This window comes from Crocodylus siamensis, chromosome 1 (genome assembly GCF_052110815.1).
Source record: "Crocodylus siamensis isolate JL-2025a chromosome 1, ASM5211081v1, whole genome shotgun sequence".
NCBI lineage: Eukaryota > Metazoa > Chordata > Crocodylia > Crocodylidae > Crocodylus > Crocodylus siamensis.
The window spans coordinates 150,538,355-150,562,907 of record NC_143395.1 but is presented as its reverse complement, the minus strand read 5'-3'; the positions used below and the strand labels follow the sequence as shown (position 1 = coordinate 150,562,907).

Here is a 24,553-nt window from a genome sequence, read left to right as displayed (position 1 = left end):
GGACCTCACACACATGGAGAATGTCAGAATAGAAGGGGACAAAGATGTCTAGGAAATCAAGTTGCAACTGGAGCAGCTCTTATCCAATCTGTTCACTAAACTTGGCATTGCATGTTAAAAGAAACCATGGGACGCCCCAAGGGTACATCAATCCCTTGTGTGTTGTTGGCTACAGGAACTGGTATATCCTTAATCGCACTAATCTGATGAGCTGTTGGAGTCAAAAGGTCTACTTCTTTTTTTATCTGAAACAATCTGAACTCTGAACCTTGGGAGAATCATTCATCATTTGTTTCCTCTCTTGTAACCCTGAGTGGTTATTATACATGGCATACATATGAAAATATTAGTACTTATTTTTTCTAATGAACTAGTCCACTAGTCTATCCTTACTTGGCAAGTCCATATTGATGTGATAATGAATCCATCATCTCTGAAGACATTGAAGATTTCAATGATCCCTCGAGAATAACCAAACAAGGAAATACTAGCATCTGAGACAGCCAGGTTAAATGTAAGATAATCCGTGGGTTGCAGGACTGCTCTCTGTTTACAGAGAACAAAAATCACAACACTGTTTCCGAGCCAAGACAGCCATCCTGAAAATAAAAAAAGTATATGCATGTTAAAGGGGGAAAATAGTCAAGAAATAGCAGGGTACATACATGCATGATGCCTGTACGCTGATGGAAGTTTTATTTGATTAAAAACAAAGAATACCACATGCTTTTATTCCACTTGGATATGCCCTTTAAGTAGCTAGATAATGAGATACGTCAGCAGTAGGAAATTAACAAGTCAGTTACTTCAGCAATAAAGTAGACAGTCAGAAAGAGCTGGAGCTGGAGCTGGAGCTGGAGCTGGAGCTGGAGCTGGAGCTGGAGCTGGAGCTGTCTACTATGGTTATAACCATTGTTTCCAAGTATGGAGAAGGCGAGCAGCAACTGCCCACAGAAGCCAGCAGAAGCAGCAGTGGGGTGGCAAGTGGCAACTGCCCACAGAAGCTGGCAGTGGTGGCTAGTCTTAGGGTGGGCACATGCCCCCCCGTGTCCTCCCTACCAGTCGCATATGGTGTGGAGATACCTGAGTCAGCTTTACATTACTTAGTTGGGGGACCACTAGCTGTCTAACTGAAGCAGCATGGGTCTACCATGCCAAATCACTTCTGTGACCCCAGTGTAGACATATCATAAGTCACTTAGGTCTTGCAGTAGTGAGCAAAGCAACACCTACACACCTCTTAAAAACTGGACCAAAGAGATGCTTTTCATTAACATCTATGAGCTATGGGTCAGATCCAGCATACACAGGCACAAGTATATAACATATCATTGACTTTGTAGTAAATTAAAAATGGGTTCTATTAGCAAGGGCTGCCATCTCAGAAACCTGATGAGCACACTCATTTGCTATCTGAAACAGAGCCTTCAGTCTCCAATTCAGGCTGTAGGTGGAAACCATCTACTTACTAGAAGACTTTATGCCAAGCAGTGTGCTAACAGAAATTTTTGGACAGAGGATACTGCAGAATATCCCTGAATGGCCTTGCTCAAACCACCCAGAGCATGAGAGAACAGAAAGGTTTCAGAAATCTGTCCAGTTATACAGTACTAAATATGCAAGGTCAATAATCGCCCGCACAATTTATTGCCAAGATAAATCAACCTGAATAGTACTTATCAGGATAAAAACTTGTTACCTGAGAAAATGGAACTAGCAGAACAGAGTCATGAGAATCAACTCCTAAAGAACAAAATTAACTGGTAGTCTAAAACAGCTTAGGTGATCAAGCAGCTAAGAACCTGAGTGGGTCAATGACATTATTTCAGACTTTCACAAGTTTACAAGTAGAATTTTCCCTTGACTTTATAATGAAGTACTACATTAAAAATACCTGTTTATTGAGAAATCTGTTTAAAAGTTAAAGAACAGAGGTTCTCCCAGGCAGATGATCACAAAGTCTGGAAAGGTGGTCTTCAAATAGCTATCTGATGCTAGGTTGCTCACTACTCTTCATCTACAGCTGCCAGACTGTGTTTAAAGGTAGCCAAAACTGCAATGGATAGTCTATTAAATAAAATAATATTTACTTTATTTGTATAGATTAAAACAACAACAAAAGATAGCTGTCCAAGGCTCTAAGCACTCTATCACATCATTAATGATACAATAAAAGCACAGCAGTATGAAAATTACCACTTCAGGATGTGATTACCACTTCAAAATTACCTTAAGAGGATCTCAGCCAATCAAGCACATACAAAAGCGCCTTTTCACCATTCTGGGAAGCATGGCCTCAGTCTTCTTCAAAACCCCTTTCAAGCAGGTATCTTCTGCTGTGTCCCTGGACGGTCACCAAATACGGGCTCTTTCAGAGTAGGCAGTAAAGGGAGTTCCACAGCCTGTGAGCCTTCACTAACAATATCTGTCTACAGCCTCTCTTTGTTAAGAAGATGATCAAGTTCCTCTCTGCTGTGGCAGTATGACATGGGGAAGAAGGTGGTTATTCAGTAAGGCCAGGCCCAGAATTAAGTGATTTCTAGACTACAACAAATAGTTCTTCCCATAGATCAACAGGTAGCTAGTGTAGACAACAGAGCACTGCGTGCTCCAATTAAAGTGCTTTCCTCAGCAAAAGGTGCAGTAAGTTCTGCACCAGCATCAGACGCAGAATAGTTTTAAAGGTTTATCCCTGTACAAAATAAATTAGAATAGTCTAATCTTGTGGTAACAAATACAAAGCAAACTGTAGCAAAATCTGTATACCAAAGGAAAGATCTTAAATTCCTAGCCAGGAGGGTATAATAAAAAGGTGCCTGGGTTTACTGCCATAATGTAATTATCGAAGAGCAGATAAAATAATCCCTGTGTTGATAATGATAGCAACTAATGGTGGACATAGTCCCACAATCAAAGGACTCATACTGCCTCCACCATTTTCAGTGGCTGCTTCCTCTAGCCCAAAATAATGTCATCATGGTTGAGCTTCAGATGGCTTGCTCTTATCCATGCCCAGTCTCAGCTAGACACTGGCTGAGATGCTGAACTACATCTCAGATAAGGAAGAGGAAGACATGGGATTGTATGTCAAAATTTACTGAAAACGCCACACATCAGGCCTTTACTCAACCTCCTTAACAGTCTGCAAGGTACACTGATAGGAGAGGTGGCACTCTGTACTACAACACATTTGAAAGTTCTTCAGGAAGAGGAGTTAAGCACACAGATGAATTAGGTAAAGTCTCTGAAATAAAGTAATGAAACTACTAAGGACGAATAGTTTGTTTCCAGTAGGGCATGACTCAGTGCCTTGTGATAGGTGGTATCAAAGATCTTCATTCATCACAAGAAAAGCTCATAAGCCAACACACACTCTCTCCCAAAGCCAGATTGACACAGCTCAGTGAAACTAAATCAGAGGTTGTGCCTCATTGCAATCTTTTCCACAATCTTACTCAAAAAGGGAAAATGCAGCATTAGTTGATACTTGGTGCTGACTGATGATTCTTTATGTAAAAGCTGCATTCAGACTTCCTTCAAATAATATGCAACCAGCCTTCTCCAAAGAATCTCTGCCAGCAAAGAACCCAATACTTCTCTGACGGCTTTCAACAGCCAAGAAAGATGAGGATCTAAAGTAGAGGATCTTAAATTGCCTCAGCATTGGCAGTACCATCATGGTTATAACCACAGAAACTGTAGCCAAGAAATTGATGCTCTTGTTCTCTGGACATAGGGGATGATGGGTTGGGTAAAGTTGGTTTATGCAGTTGACAGTTGGGAAGGAACATAAGCTACCAGATTTCTGTTATTAACGTGTGTTCTACTTTTACAGAACAACTATTGTTCTAATATTCTTGAGTATGTGTAGCTCTGTCATTGTGTGACACAAAATACTGGGCAAGATGGACCTCTGGCCTGATTCAGTAAATGGCAGTGTGTATTTTCGTACATTCTTATGTTCAGTAAATGGGTGCTTGTATCTCAAATGATTAAAGTTGGCTGAAGCACTGTGATGGACAGGAGGTTTTCTATAATAAGAGTGTCAACACATGGGATTAATCAAGAACAGCTACTGAACTTTAAATTCACACCCACCTTACCCCAAATTAACTTCTAAGTGTAAAGCTTTGACTAGTGACTTGCTACCTAGTGTAACCATTGTCAGTTACAATACCAATGTTCTTTCTAAGTGAGAAATGATAATTGCAGGGCATTCTATAATAATAAATAGAAAACCGTTTATTCTAAAATATTAACAGTTGTAAGTAAATTACAACAACAATACGTCTTCATCTTGATTACTAGGTGACACGAGTATACAATTGCTGAAATGAGTATACAATTTCCTGTGGCTACATGAATGTGGTGACTTCCGTAACAATCAGGAAGTATTTTAGCATCCAGCATTTTCCTCTGGTTCAGTCTATTATAAGTAAACACAGCAGGTGGTTGGAAGGCTGGGTGCTTTGCAGAAATATCAAGGTAGTTTGTAAAGCATGTACAGCTTGTTTGCATATGTCTGCTCTGTCCCCTGCAAGATAGTTGTCAAGGGAGTGGGAAAGGGAAATAATTTATTTATCAGCATCAAGAGATGGTTTGAATGGCAGGCACAGCATCAGGTAGCACTAGGTTTACAAATACCTTGGTTTACAGGGCTCTGACCATGTAAGGTATAGAAGGTTTTCTATTAGAACTCTACCGATATCTACATTCCATGTGAGCGCGCTACATTTGCTGGAAATGCATGGAATGCTTTTTTGTAGCATGTAGCACGAGAAGACTTTTCAGTTAAAAGATTAAAGGATGAATAAGAAAGAAGAGGAGACTTACTTCCATGAACAACACAAATCTCTCTCAGATTTCAAACTACAAGAAAAAAAATCTTAGACCTGAGGGATGAGGGAAACAAAGAGAACAGTGGTTATGGATCACATTAGAATGGATGCAGGTATTTGAGGTGGCAAAATTACAGAAAAATCTTGCATCTGGCACTCTCTGAGGCATAGGGAGCTGTTAAGTAGACTGTTTGCTCTGCCATCTCTGCCAGTTGGGATACATAGAGGAGCACTTGAAGAGATTTGCAAAAAAGTAAATTAAAAATTAGAATTGAAGTACTAAGGTAGTCCAGATATAAAGGGTCCATAGCCTGGTTCTTACCCTACACTACAATGGATAAGATCATACTGTTTCTAAACCCAGTACATAGAATCACAGAAAAACACGGCCAGAGGAGGTCACCAGAGAAATTTGTTTACCAATCCAAATAATTATATGTTGAAAATATATTGCAGTATTTGTCCACCTCTACATTTGACCGATCTATTAGCAAGTATGTCTGGGTAGCAAATCTAAATAGTGCTCTGTGATTTAAACTTTAAAATGATTTTTCCAATACTGTATATCTGCTTCTTCTGTAGTACAAATGAGTAGAATTAATTTTTTCAAGGGTGTGTAGACCATCTATTGCAAAGATGAGGTGGCAGGACACACATCCTCTGAATGACATTTTAGCAATGGAAAAGTACCCATTCATCTTTTAGAAGCAGCACTAAGCTGACTACAAGAATTTGGAAAGATAACGCAGACAAAATCTTTCACTTTTTCAAGACCGAGTCTAATGTGAGATGCTGAAGAAATTAAACTAATGAAAGAAAATACCAAAGTTACATAGCTAACACAAATACCTAATCCATACTAAGGAACTGCAAGGATTTCTGCCAATGGTAAATTGCTATAGAATAGTCACCTCATACTTTTCCACTCTGGTAGCCCTGTAAGTGAAGTGTTACTTAAATGTGAAAGTTGGGAATAGTGGCTGGCATGCCAAAAATCATTTGAAAGATATAAACAGCATTGTCACATGTGCAGATGATCTGGCTTTTTTACTCTTATTTGCTCATAACCTTGGCTTGTGATTCCCATTATAAGTGGCCCCGTGATCTATACATTTCTGGGTGGCAACAAGAGGAGTTCACAGTCAGAACTTAATATAATTTAAGAAAACCCCAGTTTTTGTCCAGAGATCTGTGCTTGGACCTATGCTCTTTACCATTTTTATTAACAACTTGGATAAGAGGGTGGAAAGCTCAGTGATTAAGTCTGTGGGTGATACAAAGCTGTGGGGAAACACGGGCACATCAGAGGCTAGGGTAAAGATCCAGGATGGCCTTCACAGACTGGCTTTATGGGTGGAAGGGAATCAGATGAGGCTTAACAGGGATAAGTACAGAGTTCTTCATCTGGGTAGGAAGAACCTTCACCATAACTACATGATGAGTGGTGGTCCACTGGCTGGCACAGGACTTGGGGGTTACAACTGACTGGAAGATGAACATGAGTTAACAGTGCGATGAGGTTTCCAGAAAACAGACCTCTGTCGTGCATCAGCTGATGTGTGGCCAATAGATCCAGCGTGGTGTTTCTCCCCCTCTGTTCGGCATTGGTGAGGCCACAGCTGGAGTACTATGTTCAGTTCTGGGCACCACACTTCAATAAGGATGTGGATAAGCTTGAGACAGTACAGAGAAAGGTCACCCATACGATTAGGTGCCTGAGGGATAGGCCCTATGAAGAGAGACTATGGGAACTGGGCCTGTTCAGTCTGAGTAAGAGAAGACTGAGAGGTGCCTTGATAGCTGCCTACAGGTACGTTAGGTGTGAGCATCAAGATCTAGAGGAGCAACTCTTCAGGAAGACACCTCAAGGGAGGATGAGGACTTAATGAGCACAAGCTAATAGAGGGGAAATTTAGGCTGGACGTAAGAAAAATCTTTTTTCCGTAAGGGTTACCAGAATTTGGAACATACTCCCAGCAGAGGTGGTGTATTCACCATCCTTGGAGGTGTTGAAGCTGAGGCTGGATAAGCACCTTGTTGAGCTCATTTAAGCCCAATAAATTCCTGCCCGTGGCAGGGGACCAGACTTGATGATCTTGCAGGTCCCATCTCTTCCTGGTCTTTGATTCTATGATTCTATATATGACATTCATCATCATGATGTCCAAGGACCTCCAAAAGTTGAACATATACAAATATATTATCTCTCTTCCTGTAAGAAAGGACGGATATTTACTTGCTTGATTTGTGGCATGTTTGTTTGGTTAGGCCTGCCCAAAAATTAACTTTTTGCATTTTGTTCTGTGGAGGTGTACAGATTATTAGGTGTACTGATGTCTTTTGGGAGTAAGACTGAGTCCTGGGTACAGCTTTTGGAGTGCTAACATCCCTCAGATATATGTGTGGTAGAAGATTTATTTTATAGCAAGCCAGCAGCTTAATTGAAGTCTTTGATCCCAAGAGAGTAAGGGCACCTCCATTAGCAAATACCACGCTGTACCATAACTGCCAGATATTAAATATAAACATTCAGGATACTTCCTAAGCAGGTAGTCTTTTAAGATGCCCTAGAGAAATCCAGAGACCTGAATATAATATTTATGCACTGAACTATTGTCCTTCCAAAGCAAGCTATATTCTTTGAATAGCAATTAGGGTCTGAAGAGCAGCAACAGCAGTAGTAATTTAGCACTGTAGCCCTAGAGGTCTTTGATTGACTCCACTATCAGAAGAGTGCAAGTGTAAAAATCAGGACCTTCTTATGCTTCTACTGCTTCCTTGGGCTTTTTAAATTATATTTGTTGACTTAATGATATAAATATGTTTTCACTCTTAGCACTGCAAAGTAGGGATGTACGAAATTTCATCTGGTGTTTCATTTTGAAACTGTTTTGATGCGTTTTGAGCTTGAAACAGCAAAATCAAAATGAAACAAAAGCCTTCAAAACAGCTTCAAAATGAAACAAGGACCCTTGAAACATTTCAAAAGTTTCTGAATGTTTTGAGTTTCGAAGCCAGGCTTACTTGGCTTCAGCACCAGTCTCACCACAGCAGCAGCCTCCTGTCATCCAGCTGGCAGATCGGGGGCCCGCCCACACCCCTGGGAGGGTTGCGGGGCTGTGCCGGATTCCTGGGGGTGCAGGCCCTTGATCTGCCTACCGGATGACAGGAAGTTGGTTCTGCTTCCTGGGGCCAGTGGCAGCCAGGGTCATCCCTGGTGGGGGTGAATCGGGTGACTGCCCCAGGCCCCATGCTTTGGGGGGCCCTGTGGAGCCAGGCGGAGTGGCCGTGTCTACTCTGCATCACTGCCATCAGCTTCGCATTTGGCCTCTTGCTACCACCCCACCACTGATCTTCCCGGTGCTGGGTATGGGCTGGGGCCAGCAGCCGCACTGATCTTCCTGACTCTGGGTGCAGAATAGCCTATGGGTGAAGCATCAAAACAGCGTCCAAACTGCGAAAGTTTCGATAAAATGAAATGAAACAGTGCTTTCAAAATGAAACAAAACCGAAACAAAATACTTTTCCATCGAAATGGAAGTCGAAGCAGAATGGTACTGTTTTGCACAGCCTTACTGCAAAGCAAAGCCAATATGGCAATGGGAAAGTGAGAAGGGGACTCTTTTGGTTGATACACTGTCAAGAGAATTTTTAGTAAAGTTCCAAATGCAAAAGTGTTCACCTCAGTACATTTCCCCCACATCCATAATATGCCTTAGTTGGACTAATGTTACACCTGATTATACGTGAATTTGGCTTATGCGCCCTAAGCTGAACAGCCTCTTCATGATGGCTACATGGTTTCTTCTCCCAGCATCAGCTGGTGGTTTGCAAGTTCTTGGTGGTACTTGGGGAATATATGATAAGCTCAGAGAATAAAAAGTCTACTTAGCTTGACTAATTTACAAACCTGCTTCTGAATTTGTATACATATGTACTTCTCTGTTGTTACTGAGATCTCCTGATACACATCTTTAATATATAGTTTCATTTATTTTTTAAAACACATCACTATTGATAAAAATAAGCCTAAGTCATTGCAAATAAACCTCTGGAAAAAGTGACCTTTTCTGCATTTCCATATGATACGAGATGAGTGTTTTTTGGTACACCTACAGTCTTTGAAATTCAATAAAGTTTGCTTGTCCAATAAGAGATGCTGTAACTATTCATCATTCTGCACTGAGTCTAATATAAATATTTCAGAAGTTGCCTCAGAAACAAAATGAGGTCTTGTAATATTTTATTTTCAAAGTCTTAATATGACCTTATAATACGATCTTGCTAGGTAACTTGCATATAATATATATTTAGACTTCAGGATTACTGTTTATTAAAAATAGTCTAGTATTGTGCTTAATAGAATCTGATCAAAATAATCTTTCTTTCAAGGTGTATAAGATATTAGAAAAAATAAGTAGAATTAGAAGAAGGTTTTTAACTATCGGTGGACTGAGGTTTTAGAACAGTATCCAACAGGCACAAATAGGAGCAAAAAACCTTAGTACTTACTTTTAGAATGAAGGTCAATCAGTTTATGAAAGAGGAAACTTCAATTAGTAGAAGCTAAAACTCTGGAAATAACAGAACACTATTTCACTTGTACTGAGGCATTTTGAGGAGATAAGGAAATGTTATATTTTTTCTCCACAAGGTTTTTCTTTTTGCACGCTTCCTGAACATTAAAAGAATATCTTGGCCTACAAGATCTTACACTTTTGCCACCAGTAAACATGTTGCTGCACTGATCATTTATTATATTCCTAAAGAAACAATGCTACTCCTTGCTGTTGAAATAGCTGAAGAAAAAGGCTGCAGTTTATGTTATCTTGCTTCATTATCAATGAACTCCAAAGGCAGCCCCTTTAACCTTTAAACCAAACTTTTAAAGGAGTTTAAATTCACCAGGCATCTTAGATATAGTACATACCTAAAGCCAATAGGTAGGAGCCTATAATAGTCTCTCCTTGTTCTGATACAGCAGCCTCTCTGTTTGGAGAGGTGATGTTGTTGTTCCTCCAAGGTGCCTGTGGAGAAAACTGGAGAGACATGTTCAGCCAAGCCTGTGACCCAGAACTTGCCCGTTTCAACTGTAGTAAGTCGCAAATGGCCACTCAAATGAAAATGGCTTTTGCCTTAAACTTCTTCTCCCTGTCTTCTAGGAAGCTGTGCACCGAGACTGACAAACTAAAGAAGGAAATCTGAAGAGACAAGAAAGAGCTTTGAGTCCTCTGACCTGTTCTTATTTGCTAATCCTATCTATTAATACAGCTAGTGAATCTGTTACCAGACACAGGGAACAGATTTCCTTATATCCCTGGTGCTACATGTAAAAGCCTTTAGTGACTGGAAGAGCATATAAAAGATGATTGTTCCTTCAAATAAAGTGATATATCATTGTAGAAATCCATGTGTGTATGCCTCCATGTCAGTGTGTGCCTGTGTGTGTGTACACATGTACATGTGTACAAACACACAAATATATATACACACACAAACATATACTGACATAGAAACATACTCACATGTATTACCACAATGATTTATCATTTTATTTGAAGGAACAATAGTCTTTTTGCCTGATAGACTCTCTGATATACATACATAATATACATGTCTGAGAGAGACATGTGTGCATGTGTGTGCACACTATAAACATACTATAAAAACCCTGCTCTGGGCCTTACTGAAGCAAATCAAAACTTTAACTGACTTTGAATGAGATTTTGTGGAACCATTTAGTGAAGAAGTGAGTTTCCTATACTCAACCGCAGCGTTTAGAAAAGTGTCACTGAGTAATACTGTGACTTTACATTCAAACACAGCAGAGGAAATGTTTGTTTCTATCCTAGTGAAATTGTTTCTCTGGAAGGGCTCTTGTTAATTAGAAAAATGACCATTTTCATTTTGCCTCATAGATGATATTAAATACCATAGATTTGACTTTGGGGGTACTGCACCCCTGCCAATCCCAGAGTCAGCTAATTATATAGTCTGTAGCAATGAACAATGATGACAAAGTCCGCTCAGCTGGCCTGCTTCTAGAAACAGAGCAAAGTTTTTGCTTCATTGGTCCTCAGTTTTGAAAAGTTGTGGAACAGGAAAAGCTGCACAGTGGATCATGGAGGTGATGAGCACCAGAGAGAAGAGAATACAGTCTAGTAACAGCTTTTTAGAAAGTTATGTTCAGTCCCTAGAGCAGGCTAACACAACAAAAAACCAGCAATTTTTCCTAGCCTTGAGTGAGGTTTTCCCAGCCTCCTTTAGTAAAAAATTATCTCGGCCCTTCTCCTAGTGACCCCAGCCTGAACTGATGAAAAGAATCCTTGCTCAGCATCTATTGGCAGGTAATCCCAGCCTCCTTTGCTTCTTAAAGGGCTAACGGGCTTTCTTCTCAGGCCTATTAACCTTGTACATAATAAAATGCATCAAGCTTTATAGATTGTAAAGCAACACCCAGATTTGGCATTACATGCATATTTGAAACCCTCCTGTAATAGCAACTGAAATGCTGAAAAGAAAACCCAAATTCAAATGAGTAGGCCAGAGTTTTATTACCTCTCAGTGCCTCTATCCTGCTACTCCACCTCCCCTCCTACCCAGGGGAGGAGCACCTGTTCTTGCATGTCACAGTGTGAGGCAGCCACCCAGCCTCAGGCTCCTGTACTTGGCCAGAGGAAGAAAATAATTTAATTATAAATCAATAGTTTGATTTTACCTCTTCTGCTGCAGACAAATATATTCTTTCAGGCTTTTCCTTCATGTGTTAAGATGGCCATCATCTTGAGAGAGGAAAAGAAAACCAAAATTTTAGTAACAAAAGGTACTGCCAGCACTTTAGAACAGGAAAAAGGGGAAAACATCCTCATTATGTCAAAATACACAGCTATCAAAATACTGTAGCTGCTAATGCAGAGGGAATGACCCCCAACACACTCCCTTTGTGCAGTTCCCTCTCACAGGATACTAGAAACATTTTCTACAAAACTAAAACTGATAGGAGCATGTAGGTAAGTGCTACTCTCACTTGCTCTTTAATGCACTTCTCTGAGATGACTTCAAACTCTGGGCCAGGATTCTGTGAAGCTGATAATCCCCATGTAAAGCTCATCAGTCCATTTCCAGCTTTTAAGTTAAGTAACCTAAGTTTCTTTTCTTTTTTTGGGGGGGAGGGAACAGCGGGGGGGGGGGGGGGGGGCAAGGAGGAGTGCTCTTTCCAACTCTAGTTAGCAAAGGAAATTCCTATAAAAATTCCCCAAACACAATAAGGGAAGCACTTCAGAAAATTAATTTGGACCTGAATCATATAGACTCATTACGACTGCCACAGAGCTACAGATTAGACACCATTTGAAACACAGTAAGATTGCATTCAACCCTCTGTATACTCTAAGAGTCACCATTCTGGCTGAACATGAACTCTTCCTCTTCCTAACAATGGAACATGGAGAAAAAGAAACCTGATCTTAGGTTTGAGTACAGCACGGGGCAGGCAGCTGCTGTGGCTCAGATTCCAGTTCTAGTCCTAACCCAGGGGCGACTGTGCAGTACAGGGAAGGGCAGTGTGGGGCTAGGAGGAAGCACAGGGGAAATTGCATGGTGGGGGGTAGAGGGGGAAGTACAAGGGATACTGCACAGCAGCAGGGAGCTGCTGTGTCTCTGGCTCCAGCTCTGATACAAGGCTGGGGCTGAGCCTGGGTCTAAGACTGCCCCTGATGCTGCTGCCTGGATGGGACTAGAGCTTTCATGTTTTTCAGTACCCTGGGCCACAGCCAGACCCACTGGATAGGATAAGCGGTAGGGGGACAAGTGGTGTGAGGGGCCAAGCACTATGGTAGGGGGGACAAGTGGTAGAGTAGAGCAGGGCAGATGCTAGGCTGTCTGCTCCCCTTCCACTGCTTTCCTCACTACAGGGGGAGTGGGGGGATGAATATAAAATGATGCTCCAATAGCTAGATTCTGTAAATAGAAAATTATAATAAATTTAAAATTTTCCATATATAGTAGGCTTGTGCAAAACAGCTAGTATTTGTTTTGGATTCGCATTCAGCTGATTCAGGGGGCAGTGATTCCATTTGGTGATTCAAATCGCTGTCCTGAATCGATTTGGTTTAATCTGATTCGGAGATCCCTGGAAGCTCTGACGGCCGCTGCAGCAGCCAGTGAGTGCAGGACTTTTTTTTTTTTAAAGAACTGGGAGCCGGAGCTGGGCAGGGGAGCCATGGTGCGAGGGGGGAGACTGGGAGAGCAGGTGGGGGATGGGGGCTCATGTAGCGTGGGGAAGTGAGTGGCAGTGGGGATTGCCCGCCCCACCCGGCAGCAGCCAGTGAGTGTTTTTTTTTTTTAAAGAGCAGGTCAAGGGGTGCTCAGGAAGGGTGGAGGAGCAGGCAGGAGATGGGGCATGGCAGGGGTCCCCCCCATGGTCCCCCCCTGCCCCCTACTTATCAGCACAGAGTCTGGGTCCAGCTCTCTGCAGCAGTGAGCGGGGACTGCCCAAATCTATGAAACTCTCCGAATCTTTTCCAAATTGATTCAGAGAGCTTCAAATCAATTTGGATCTTTTTATTGGTCTCCTGATTCACTGAATCAGGCCGAATCTCCTCCAAATCAAATCAGCACCCAAAACTTCTCACGGCCCTAATATATAGAATCTAAATATTGGGGGAATCATCTTAAATTTGAAGTTGTCCTGGGTTTGGGTAAATATGGTAGCAGGGAAATTTAAGAATAAATTTCATCGATTTCATAGACATTAGGGCTAGAAGGGACCTCAGAAGCTCTTCAAGCCCAGTCCCCTGCCCCAGGGGCAGGAAATCAGCAGGGGTCATAGGATCCCAGCAAGATAAACAACCAAATGTCTCTTGAAGGTGTTCAAAGTAGGTGTTTGAACCACCGCTGGTGGCAGTCTATTCCAGACTTCGGGGGCTCGGACAGTAATGAAGTTCTTCCTTATGTCCAGCCTGAAATGGTCATGGAGGAGTTTGTGACCATTTGACCTTGTCATCCCTTGGGGCACTCTGGTGAACAGATGTTCCCCCAGATCCTGGTGAGCACCCTGATAAACTTATAGGCAGCCACCAGATCACCCCTCCCTGAGCCTGCACTTTTCCAGGCTGAAGAGTCCCATGGCTCTCAGCCTGTCATCATATGGTCTGTTTTCCTGACCTCTGATCATGCACGTGGCTCTTCTGTGGACTCTCTTAAGCTTCTCCACATCCTTTTTGAATTGTGGAGCCCAAAACTGGACGCAGTACTCCAGCTGCGGCCTCACGAAGGCCAAGTACAAGAGGAGAATGACATCCTGAGATTTGCTTAAGAAGCATCTATGGATGCAAACCAGTGTTTTGTTCACTTTACTAGCTGCAGCATCACATTGATGGCTAATGTTCATCTTGTGGTCAATCATGACCCCCAAGTCACTTACATCCATAGTGTTAGCCAATGTAGCACTGCTGAACCTATAAACATGTTGCGGGTTTATCTTCCCAAGGTGGAGAACCTTGCATTTTTCAGTGTTAGACACCATTAGGTTCTCATCTGCCCATTTCCTGAGCCTGTCAAGGTCAGCCTGGATCACCCATCTGTCCTCAGGTGTGGACATTTTACCCCAAAGTTTGGTGTCATCGGCAAACTTGGCCAGTCTGCTTCTGACACCAATGTCCACATCATTCATGAAGACGTTAAATAGTATAGGGCCAAGGAGGAGTCTGATTGGTTACAGTGCACCACAACGATTGACTTCCATCAACCACCACCCTCTGGGTCTGACCACAGAGCCAATTCCCCAGCCAGCGGATCGTGGTGAAGCTGAGGCTGCAGCTGGCCAGTTTTGGTAAGAGGTGATCATAGGAATGATGGAAGTTGGAAACAATTTGCAAACAGTCAATAGAAATCAAAGTGTGGAGTCTTCTGTGTGTCTTGGAATTAAGATATACCCTATGTTTGTGCATACAACACACACCTTGGTCCATCTCAATCCTCCCAAACTGGGTATAGAAGCATCCTGCTTTGATTCCTGCTCCACAGTGCAGTAGCTTTAGTATAACTATTGAGGAACCAATGGAATCAATTGACTTAATGGCTCATTGTTCTCTACTCCAGAGGTGTTAATGACTTGCTCTTCTTTTTAATGGTCTTGATGTTCCACTAATCAAGTTAATCTTTCTCAGGGCAATATTGCTGTCTGCTTGCTGCTTCTGGTCTTTCTCTTCTAGTTTCCCAGCCTAAGTAAGAAAAGGAGGGTGAGTCCACTGAAGATAAGGCTTTGTCCCTGCTGTATGCCTCCACAACTCTTAAAAGATTTTTTGACTACTTTTGAAAAACAAGGTTTGTATTATACTTTGGGGTGTGTTGTCTGCAAGAAAATATGGTATAACATTGAGGTCATTATGTGGGATGTTAGTGTTGCTGAACCCATGAAAGAAACACCAGTCAGAAATGCCAATTAACACTTGGACCAGCTTGTGGAAAATGCTTCCCTCTTCCTCTAGTATCAGGAGTAAGGAGAAGGAGAATTGAGCTTTCATTTCAGAGATGTTATTGCTCTTTATGCTCTTTAATATAGGTAGCTACAAGTTAGTTTGTTGAGTTCACACTTTTTTAAAGTCTGACCTCAAATAACCACACTTGATTTTATAATAAATACAGAATTTCTTTTTAATTCCTGCTAAATGCATGTTTCTCTTTGTAAGCCTGAATAAAAATAATAGCTAAGAAAACCTCAAAATACAGCTTTAAGCAAATTCTTTTGATAAGTTATACTGGTCCTTTTGACATCCAATAGATTAAATAGCAGGGACCATACTTCTTAAGACAATTGCATTCTTACCTCTTGGAGAATTACTGGAAATATAAATAAATAGATTTGATGAACTAAGGAATAGCTAACTGATGATTATAAGTGAATTAAATAAGAAATTCTGGTAATCTGTAGCACTCTAATATAACTACTTGATCTCAATATTATTTATGAACATTACTTACAAGTCTGCATTTGTGTGTTCAGTTCCTAACTACTAGAATATTTGCTGTAGATAAATTTGATCAATGAACTGGTGTTTTTACATTTACATGATTAAGAATAATTAATAAACTGATGATTCAGGATATAAGGTTCATACTCTGAAAAATACTGTCCAAGATAAAAGCTGACCTGAAAATATCCTAGTGTTAAAATTAGTAAGTCAAGGGTCCCTGGATTCAGAAAAGAGTTATCCTTCATAGTAGTTTCATAGTAGCTCGAGTCAGGAGGGACCTGAACAGATCATCTAGCCTTACCCCCTGCCACAGGCAGGAATGAATGCTGGGTTCACAAGACCCCAGACAGGTGATCATTCAACTTCCTCATGAATTTGCCCAAGGTAGGGGTGAGGACCACTTCCCTGGGAAGTTGGTTCCAGATTCTGGCTACCCTAACTGTAAAATATTGCCTTCTGATCTCTAAGCTAAACCTGTTCTCCATCAGTTTATTACCATTGTTCCTCATCACCTCAGGTAGTGTTGGGGAGAATAGGGCTCTTCCTATTTGTTAATGATCTCCCCTGATGAGTTTGTAGGCAGCCACCAGTTCCCCCCTCAGCCTCCTCTTGCCGAGGCTGAACAGGTTCAGGTCCCTCAGTCTCTCCTCACAGGGCTTGTCCTGCTGCCCTGCCACCAAGCGGGTGGCCCTCCTCTGAACCCTCTCCAGGCTGGCCACATCCTTTTTAAAGTGAGGCGCCCAGTACTGGACACAGTACTCCAGTTGCAACCTGACCAATGTCGCATAGAGGGGGAGGATCACCTCTCTGGACTGGCTTGAGATGCATCTTTGGATGCACGACAAGGTATGGCTGGCCTTGCTGGCTGCAGTCTAGCATTGGTGGCTCATGTTCATCTTGGAGTCAATAATGATTCTAAGATCCCATTTTGCCTCTGTGCTTTCAAGAAGGGAACTCCCCAGCCTGTATGTATGCTGTGGATTCCTTCTCCCAAGATGCAGCACCCTGCATTTGTCTACGTTAAATGAATGCCATTGAATGTCATTCCAATGTTGACTATAGGTCTGGTAGATGGCACCTTACAGACTAAGGTTAGATTTGTTCAGAAATACATAAGCTTGACTATGTGAACTACAGGTATTTGATTGGCAAATCTAATTGCTTTAGGCACCTTTACACATGCTTGGATGCAGGGGGTGAGGCGGCGCTTTAATTAAACCACTTATAGTTTCATAGGTTCATAGTTTCTAGGGTCAGAAAGGACCTGAATAGATCATCTAGTCCAACCCCTTGCTATGGCAGGAAAGAGTACTGGGGTCAAACGACCCCAGCAAGGTGTTCATCTAACCTCCTCTTAAAGACCCCCAGGGTAGGAGCCTGCATCACTTCTCTTGAAAGTTGGTTCCAGATCCTAGCCGCCCTGACCATGAAGTAGCGCTTCCTGATGTCTAGCCTAAACCTGCCCTCTGCCAGCTTGTGACTGTTATTCCTGGTCACTTCCAAGAGCCTCTCTAATTAAAGTGCCACAGTGGCTCGTGTATCAGCTTTTGCATGCTTGAAAATGGCAGCAAGGGCACTTGAACTAAAGCTTATCCAACAAGCTTTAGTTAAAGTGCCCCCACCACCATTTTGAAGTGTGGAGACACTAATATGTGAGATGTGGAGTCTGGCAAGAACGTGGTAATTGCCACGCTCATGCAGACACAATTAATTGAGCGCATCAGAGGAGGCTCTGAGCTCATGTACAGGCATCCTTAGATTTCAACTTTAGAATCAAACCAGTGCCTCAGCAAAGCAATAAACTTTACCATCAGTCATGCTGACACTGTTCCCAAGGAAATGAATAGCAATGTTTGCTATTTATTTCACTGGAAGCTAGATACTATACCTAGATTTGAAGTTTGCCATATGGAATCACTAAAACCTGCATTACTTGAATTTGCTAGATACCAGAGAAAACATGGGTTGTATTCACTCTTACCCATTTAGCTTATGACTTCAGGATACCAAGAGCTGTCTGTGGTAATTCTCCCAGCATAGAAACATTTTCATAACAGAAAACTTGCACATACCTAGAACAAGGAATTGCATGAGTCTTACCACTTGTGCTACAGACTTCTAAAAGCCTTTCTGGGGGGATATAGAAGCTTAGAAACAATATAAGAGCTTAGAAACATAGCCTATACACATGTTCCAATGTGTTCTTATTAGAACACTCTAATGTCACTGCAGTGTCATATGTATGAGCCCCTGCAGGTTTAGAAATGGCTACTGGAGCACTTTAACTAAAGCTCTCCAAATTAGCTTGAAAGTGTCCCACAGACATTTTTAAATGCGTGGGGGCTTACTACACATGAGCCTGCAGAGTTTTCATTAGAGCAACTCTCCAGGAACTTCTGTAATTAAAACATGCCTCTCCCCAACCTCAAGCACATGCATAGGCACCCAAGAGTACCATAGTGCTATAGCTATTCCAAAGCTCAGTGCAAAGAGATACTTCATTTGCACCTGAAATGATTATTCCATGCAGTTAACTAATCAATCAACTTGCACCAGTAATATCAAATCTATTACAGCTGACCACCTGTCAGAATCATAGCAGCACAAACCCTTCTGAGTATTAACAGCCAGGTATATTTAAGATTATTTCTTATTTTACCACTCTGATCAGCTTGAGACAAACTTAAGGTTATAAATGATCTCCTGCTGTGCAAAAAAATTTGGAATTTTACAAGTGAATATTGGTCCCAGGTAATGAGGGGTTATCCCTTGTACCAGAGTAACAAATACAGTGCCAATCTGTTTCAGAACACATAAAATGGGCAATGTCATTTCCAAACAATGCCACTGGTGATAGAACACGCTGGTTAACCAGTTCTTGTTTTTTGATCAATTTTTTTCTAGGGCCAGTTGTACAAGTTTGGCTTTGCAAATGTTGTTTTGGCATCTGGAGCTACACAGAATTCAATCCACAGATCTGTTACACAGTCCAGAGGCAATTTGACAATATTTTTCACATACACTGTTCCAGGACACTAGGTACTTATTTACCTGAGACCACTTGACAGTTAAATACTCTAAGCAGGTATTGCGCTTCTCTTCTTGCTTACAATGCAGTACAGAGTATATTTTGGCCTTGAAATTCTTTTTGAACCTCAGCTTTTCCTAACAACTTCAAGGTCCCTCTGTCTTTTATTATACACTGTTAGAACCAAAAGCACCTCAAGGAAACTGGCTACAAAGCCTTTTTTGGAATCAGAGATGTTACAATTTCAGGAACAATTTCCATCTAAGCTATATGATATAGATAATTTACCAGTCCTTGTATGCAACAGAGAGATAAAGCCACATCTCTGTGTATACTGTTCTCCCTGGTTTGCCATTAGTGCTTTGGTTTTTTCTGGTCTTTAGATTTTTCCCTGTGAGAGAATGTACTTTTCATTCCTCAGTTCTTCCTGTGGTCATATTCACTGTAACCAAGAACTTTGGCAAATCCTACTGGTGTGTTTCATAATTCCCAAATTGTATTCTTTTGAGGGAGCACAAGTCTCCTTCTGGTGCTTCCAATGCAGTTATCTTGTTTCATCTTTCTCCTTAAGTGCTTCAATGGTGATCCATTTACTAGTGACACCAAGACTATAATGCTTGTTTGGTAAGTTTACAAAAAGACCTGGGAAATGAGTGGAGTAAGAGATGCAGTAATGAGGCAATTTGATAAAAAGGAGAGGAAAAGTAAAAACACCAATGAGGGGCAGGGGGATCTGAGTACATTTGGATCTTAGAATGTTTGGGAGGAAACATGTAAGAGTTGAAAATGATGTGGGCATTAATGGTGGTATTTCCTGATGGTTTAGTAACTATGGCATAAATCCATAAAGGTAACAATGACTCAGCCTTGCAATGCCTAACTTTTAAGTTCCCTGCATTCGTACCCCAGATTCCCATAAAATGCATAGCAATACTCAGGAACCTGAGAATGGGATTCATCAAAGCCAGAGTGCATTGGCGATGTGTAGGGGATGCACTTGTACCCCCTGAGCGTGGCAGTCCAGCCCCTAAGAAAAGGTGCCACTGACACTGCTAGCAGTGCCTGCGGGTGGTCACCGCTTGCCACCCTACCCCCTCCTTGCCACTACCACCACCAGAGATGTCTGTGGGCAATCTGCAATCGCCACTGACCACTGCCGACGCTGCTGGCCGCATCTCGCCTCAGAGCTCGCCGTGGAGCACAGTGCTGCAGAGCTTGCCGTGCCCCCCCAGCCTCCAGGGGCACATGGTGTTCATGCCAGCATGCATACTGGTAAGCCACAAAAGGTACCTGGAAACATGGGTGTCTGGTGCCTTGGTCCCCCTGGCGGCCGATCTCATTCACCGTAAAAGCAGATGCGCCACTTCCAGGACTCCCACGGGCACTTCTGGGAGTGGCATGGCCCTGCTTCCTGGTCAGCAAGTGCAAGGGGGGGCCACTGGTGCTCCTACCTGCCCCCCTGCCTGCCAGCTAAACAGGCAGCATGGCTGGTCAGGGGGTGCACCAGCAATCTCAGGGGGTGCACATGCACTCCCCTGCACCCCCTATGTGTCGCTTCTGCCTGGAAAGGAAAGCAGTGGGAGCTAAGCCTCCCTTCCCCTCTCCGCCCCACACTTCCTCTGCCCCCAAGAAAATTAGGTTCGTAACCAGAAAATTGCTTTTCTCGAATTACAATTCACAGCCATAAGCGCTATCCTGCAGGTATGCAGGAGATCTTGATTCTAAACCTAGTCTTCAATCACAGCCAGTTCAGAACCCTTTTTTTTGTAATACACATTTAGTAGGGAACCATCCCTCCTCTGGATCATGGTGTACATGTAAGAGATCATCAGGTGCCTGATGAATCTGCTTGTACAGAGTCCTGTGACCATTATTCCAAGACCTTTGATGCGTATGCCTAGGCAAGAGTATAGAGGTATGGAGGCTGTTCAAGTTCCCCCACACTTTAGACCACTGAGGCAGAATCCAAAGGCTAGACCGAGTCCAGGTGTTCAGTGCCTCCATAGTTGTAGCTTCTGCCAGAGAGCAACAGACAAGAACTCCTGCTGACTGGCTAACACAGAAGCGAGGACAAGTTTCTGCCAGGGTGATGTCCCCTAGCCCTCCTCCAACCAAGGAGTACCCACAGGCAGTGGGGACTAGGGTTTGGAGGTGCCCTTTACTCACTGTACCCTGGAGGTTGCGGCATTGTCATATTTATAGGAGCTACTCTGCCACAAGTAACCCCACCTTGCTGCCATCAGACCCTCCAGCTGGATGCAAATTGGAATGCTTATTGGGATGTTAGAAACCCTCTGGATATACTGGATTATAGACTTGAGCTCCCAACCCCTGGGAGACTGACCTAACTGTTGTATAAAATTCTTAAATATTCATTGGACAAAGGAAAGAATAAGAATAACTTTACATGGTGGGTGAGAGAATAAGCTTACTCAGGTACTGGAAGTAGTATAGCTACATTAGCATAGTGTTTCAGCTCAAGCAATTAGTCCTGCTGAGAAACAGCAGATAGTAGCCTAGGCAGATGAATACCTTGTCCATACAATATGAATGTAATTATATTGTTTCCAGTCCCAGACAGCATAACACTATTTTGTCACATGTAGACACAGCATAAGTACCTGGATACAGTTGAGTTATTGTCAGTTCATTACTAATAATAATGAATAACATCAATTTAATATAATTCATTAAGTTCATATTATAACATCAGTTATAAAATGTTAATATGCAGCATGTTAATTATATATGAATTAATGTAATTTTATATGATAATATTGATATATACATTATGTTTCATTATATTAAATAATTATTAATTATATTAAATAATGCTGTCAATGTTATTTATTAAATATTAAACTTCATTATTGATTATAATGATTATTAATAGCAATCGTGATAATGATAGCGCAGGATTTAAATAGATCTAATTTGTAACTATTATCCTCCAATATAGAACTTCTTTAGATTGCCTGGGAAATCCCTTTTCACTGAAAGTCCAAACACTAAAGTGCTATTTCAAAGTTTAGTGATATACCTTTCGAGTATTTGATGCACGGCACGTAAATTTGCAAACGTTTTTGTCTCTGAGTCTGTGAGTGTGTTTTATTCTCTTTTTATTTCAGCTGATGGTGCTTCAGGCCATAATATTGCTGAACTTGCTGAATTTCTACAGAAAAGTCTATGAGGGATTATTTCTGTGACTCCAAAGAAGTTAGTACAAAGTGTTTCAGAATGTAAGGATTTATTACAAGGCAAAGATATCTTTGTCCGGATATGATAGTCTAAATGTTTAACAGTAACTGAGCATAGGGGTGCTGAAGTGCTGTGGGGCTTTCTTGAAACATCTCAGAGGATGTACCTCTCAGATACTGAGCGGGAGAATTTCAGTACAAACAGTTTTACAAGATTCTCTACATCCTATTGAATTATTTTTACTGTATTTTTGGCCATGCCCTTAATTCCTCAGCCAATTACTTTCAGACAACAGGGCAGTAAGGAAGCAGAATGGATTACAGGTAAATCCTCCCTGGAAGCCAGATTCTGAAGGCATGTGGCCCCTTAATTTCCAGTGAAGGGAATCCAACTGCCCCAGTTGTAATAGCCTAGACATTAATCCTATAGGGAGTGTAAGGAAAGATTTCACATTGATCTTAGTTCTAACTCATGCTTCCTGCTATCTACCTGCTTCTCTTTTCCTACTACAAATATCTCAGTGTCCAGACAATGCAGATATCTGCTGTGAGTAGGGTGTCAACTGCCCAAACACATCCTTCACAGTCTCATTATTTTTTCCAACTACTTAGTCTAAAAAAAGATATCGCATGTACTCAAACAACCTTGCCTACCTATCCCCAGTACAGTGCAGGACAGCAAGCACAATGTCATCAAAATTGATGGTCTTTTAAAACAATGAATATGGTTGCCAGTTTGTATAAATGTTGCTGCCCTTATTCATGATGAACAGGACCTTACTCTGAAACTATTCTGGCATTATGAGAACAGAGTTCATTCTGCTGTTTTCAGACACAATGCAAAAAAAAACCTTCTTAGGGCTACTTGTCTGAGAGAGGTCCAACACACTGTAAGCGGGGCAGAATCTGGCCCTGAAATGCACATACCAGAGATCAGTGGTTTTCAACTTTTTTAGACTTGAGACACCTCTTCTTAGCCTCATGGTACCCCTGGGATAATGAGAGCTCTTCATTTTCACTCTTTTCTTTACTAAAGAAAAATAGCAGAGCAATTCTTCTGTTGCAAAGAACTGAAAAACCATAGCAGGTCAAAATGTTTTTGACATTATTAATTCTTATTTTAAATCCATGGCTAGGAACAGACATTTGCAGGGGTTAGGGGAGGTTAGATCAGGTTCAAAATGGCCACCCAATCTAACTTAGCTTACTCCCATTGCAGATCTTACACTTAGACCTGGATAAGAAATCCATTCTAAGAGCACATCCGTTCCATGCACACAGACTGGTCTCAATATGGCTGAACCCAGTATAAGATAGACCTGGATCAACGTACACTCAAACTTAATTGATCTAGGTTAGACCGCGGCATGGAACTTCTATACAGTTACATGTGTAACCCCAGGGCTGGGAAAGCCCAGTCATCAACCCGAGCCCCAGGGCTGCACTTTTCCTATCCTTGCCTCTGACACCAGACTATTTTTAGCTCCCACCCCTCACTCCAGCCCTCCCTGGTAGACCAGTCAGCCACCACATCCCAACCCTCAGGCCACTCTGGGTGCCACTGGTTTTATTAGCTTTCACCACTGCCAGGAGCTGAGCAAGTAAGTCCCAGTGGGGGAAGGGGCAGGAGGGCTGGAGCTATACATTCACTGGGGGTGGGGCAGAGTTGAGAGGCTAAAAATAGTCCTTCATCTCCCCCAAGCCCCTCCACAAACACTGTGAGCTTCCCATATCCCACCAAATCCTCCTGGATGACAGCAACTCCTATGGATCCCACCTGCCCCTCCTACTCCCCCTGTGGATCCCTCCTGGCTCCCTATCCTTCCCATGGACCCTTGATCACCCTCCAGTCCCCTGTGGATCACATTTGTTCCTCGCATTGCTCCCATGGATTGCATCTGACCCCTCTATCCCCTGCTGCCCCATCACTCCTTCAGATCATGCCTGCTCCCCCATCCCTCCACAGATTGTACCTATTTCCCACCCCTCAATGGATTGTGCCTGTGCCCCTCATCACCCCACAGGCTCCTGATCCCCCAGAGCTTGCTTGCCTCCATCCTGACAATTCCCCCATTATCCTCCCCGCTCCTGATTTACCTTAGATCAGGTTGCCATTTCTAACATGATCTAACCTCCCTTTAACATCCCCAAATATTTGTACCTAGCCCATGGGCTTGTTTTGTGAATCAGGTGTAGGTGTCTGCATACCAAACAGCGAAAATACTACACAACATCATGAAAAGGATCTCAGAGCATTCCAGGGTGCCATGGCACCCTAGTTAGGAATCACTGTCATAGACACATGTGATTAACACTACTTTCAGTGGCATTAATGTAAATCTTTATTAACTCCACTGACTTTATTTAAGCAACTGCAGATTTACACTGGTGTAAGTGAAAAGTTCAGACCATTAAGTCTGCAAACAAGCAACACCTTAGAGAATCTGTGAGAAATTGACCACTTGGATGCTATATGTAGTTTACAGGTATTCCTAAAGAATTAATCTGCCTGAT

General features: G+C 42.2%; 1 protein-coding gene across 1 annotated transcript in view; it reads right to left on the bottom strand.

Annotated features, from left to right (window-relative positions):
* LOC149873468 (visual pigment-like receptor peropsin) overlaps positions 1 to 9,889 on the bottom strand; it is a 40,233-nt gene extending 30,344 nt beyond the window's left edge. The window contains exons 1-2 of the mRNA XM_090031513.1: positions 9,769 to 9,889; positions 394 to 599 (exon numbers count right to left, since the gene is read on the bottom strand). Of these exons, the coding sequence (XP_089887639.1) occupies positions 394 to 599; positions 9,769 to 9,889 (327 nt within the window). The remainder of the gene's footprint in view (positions 1 to 393; positions 600 to 9,768) is intronic.
* Positions 9,890 to 24,553: the final 14,664 nt, after the last annotated feature.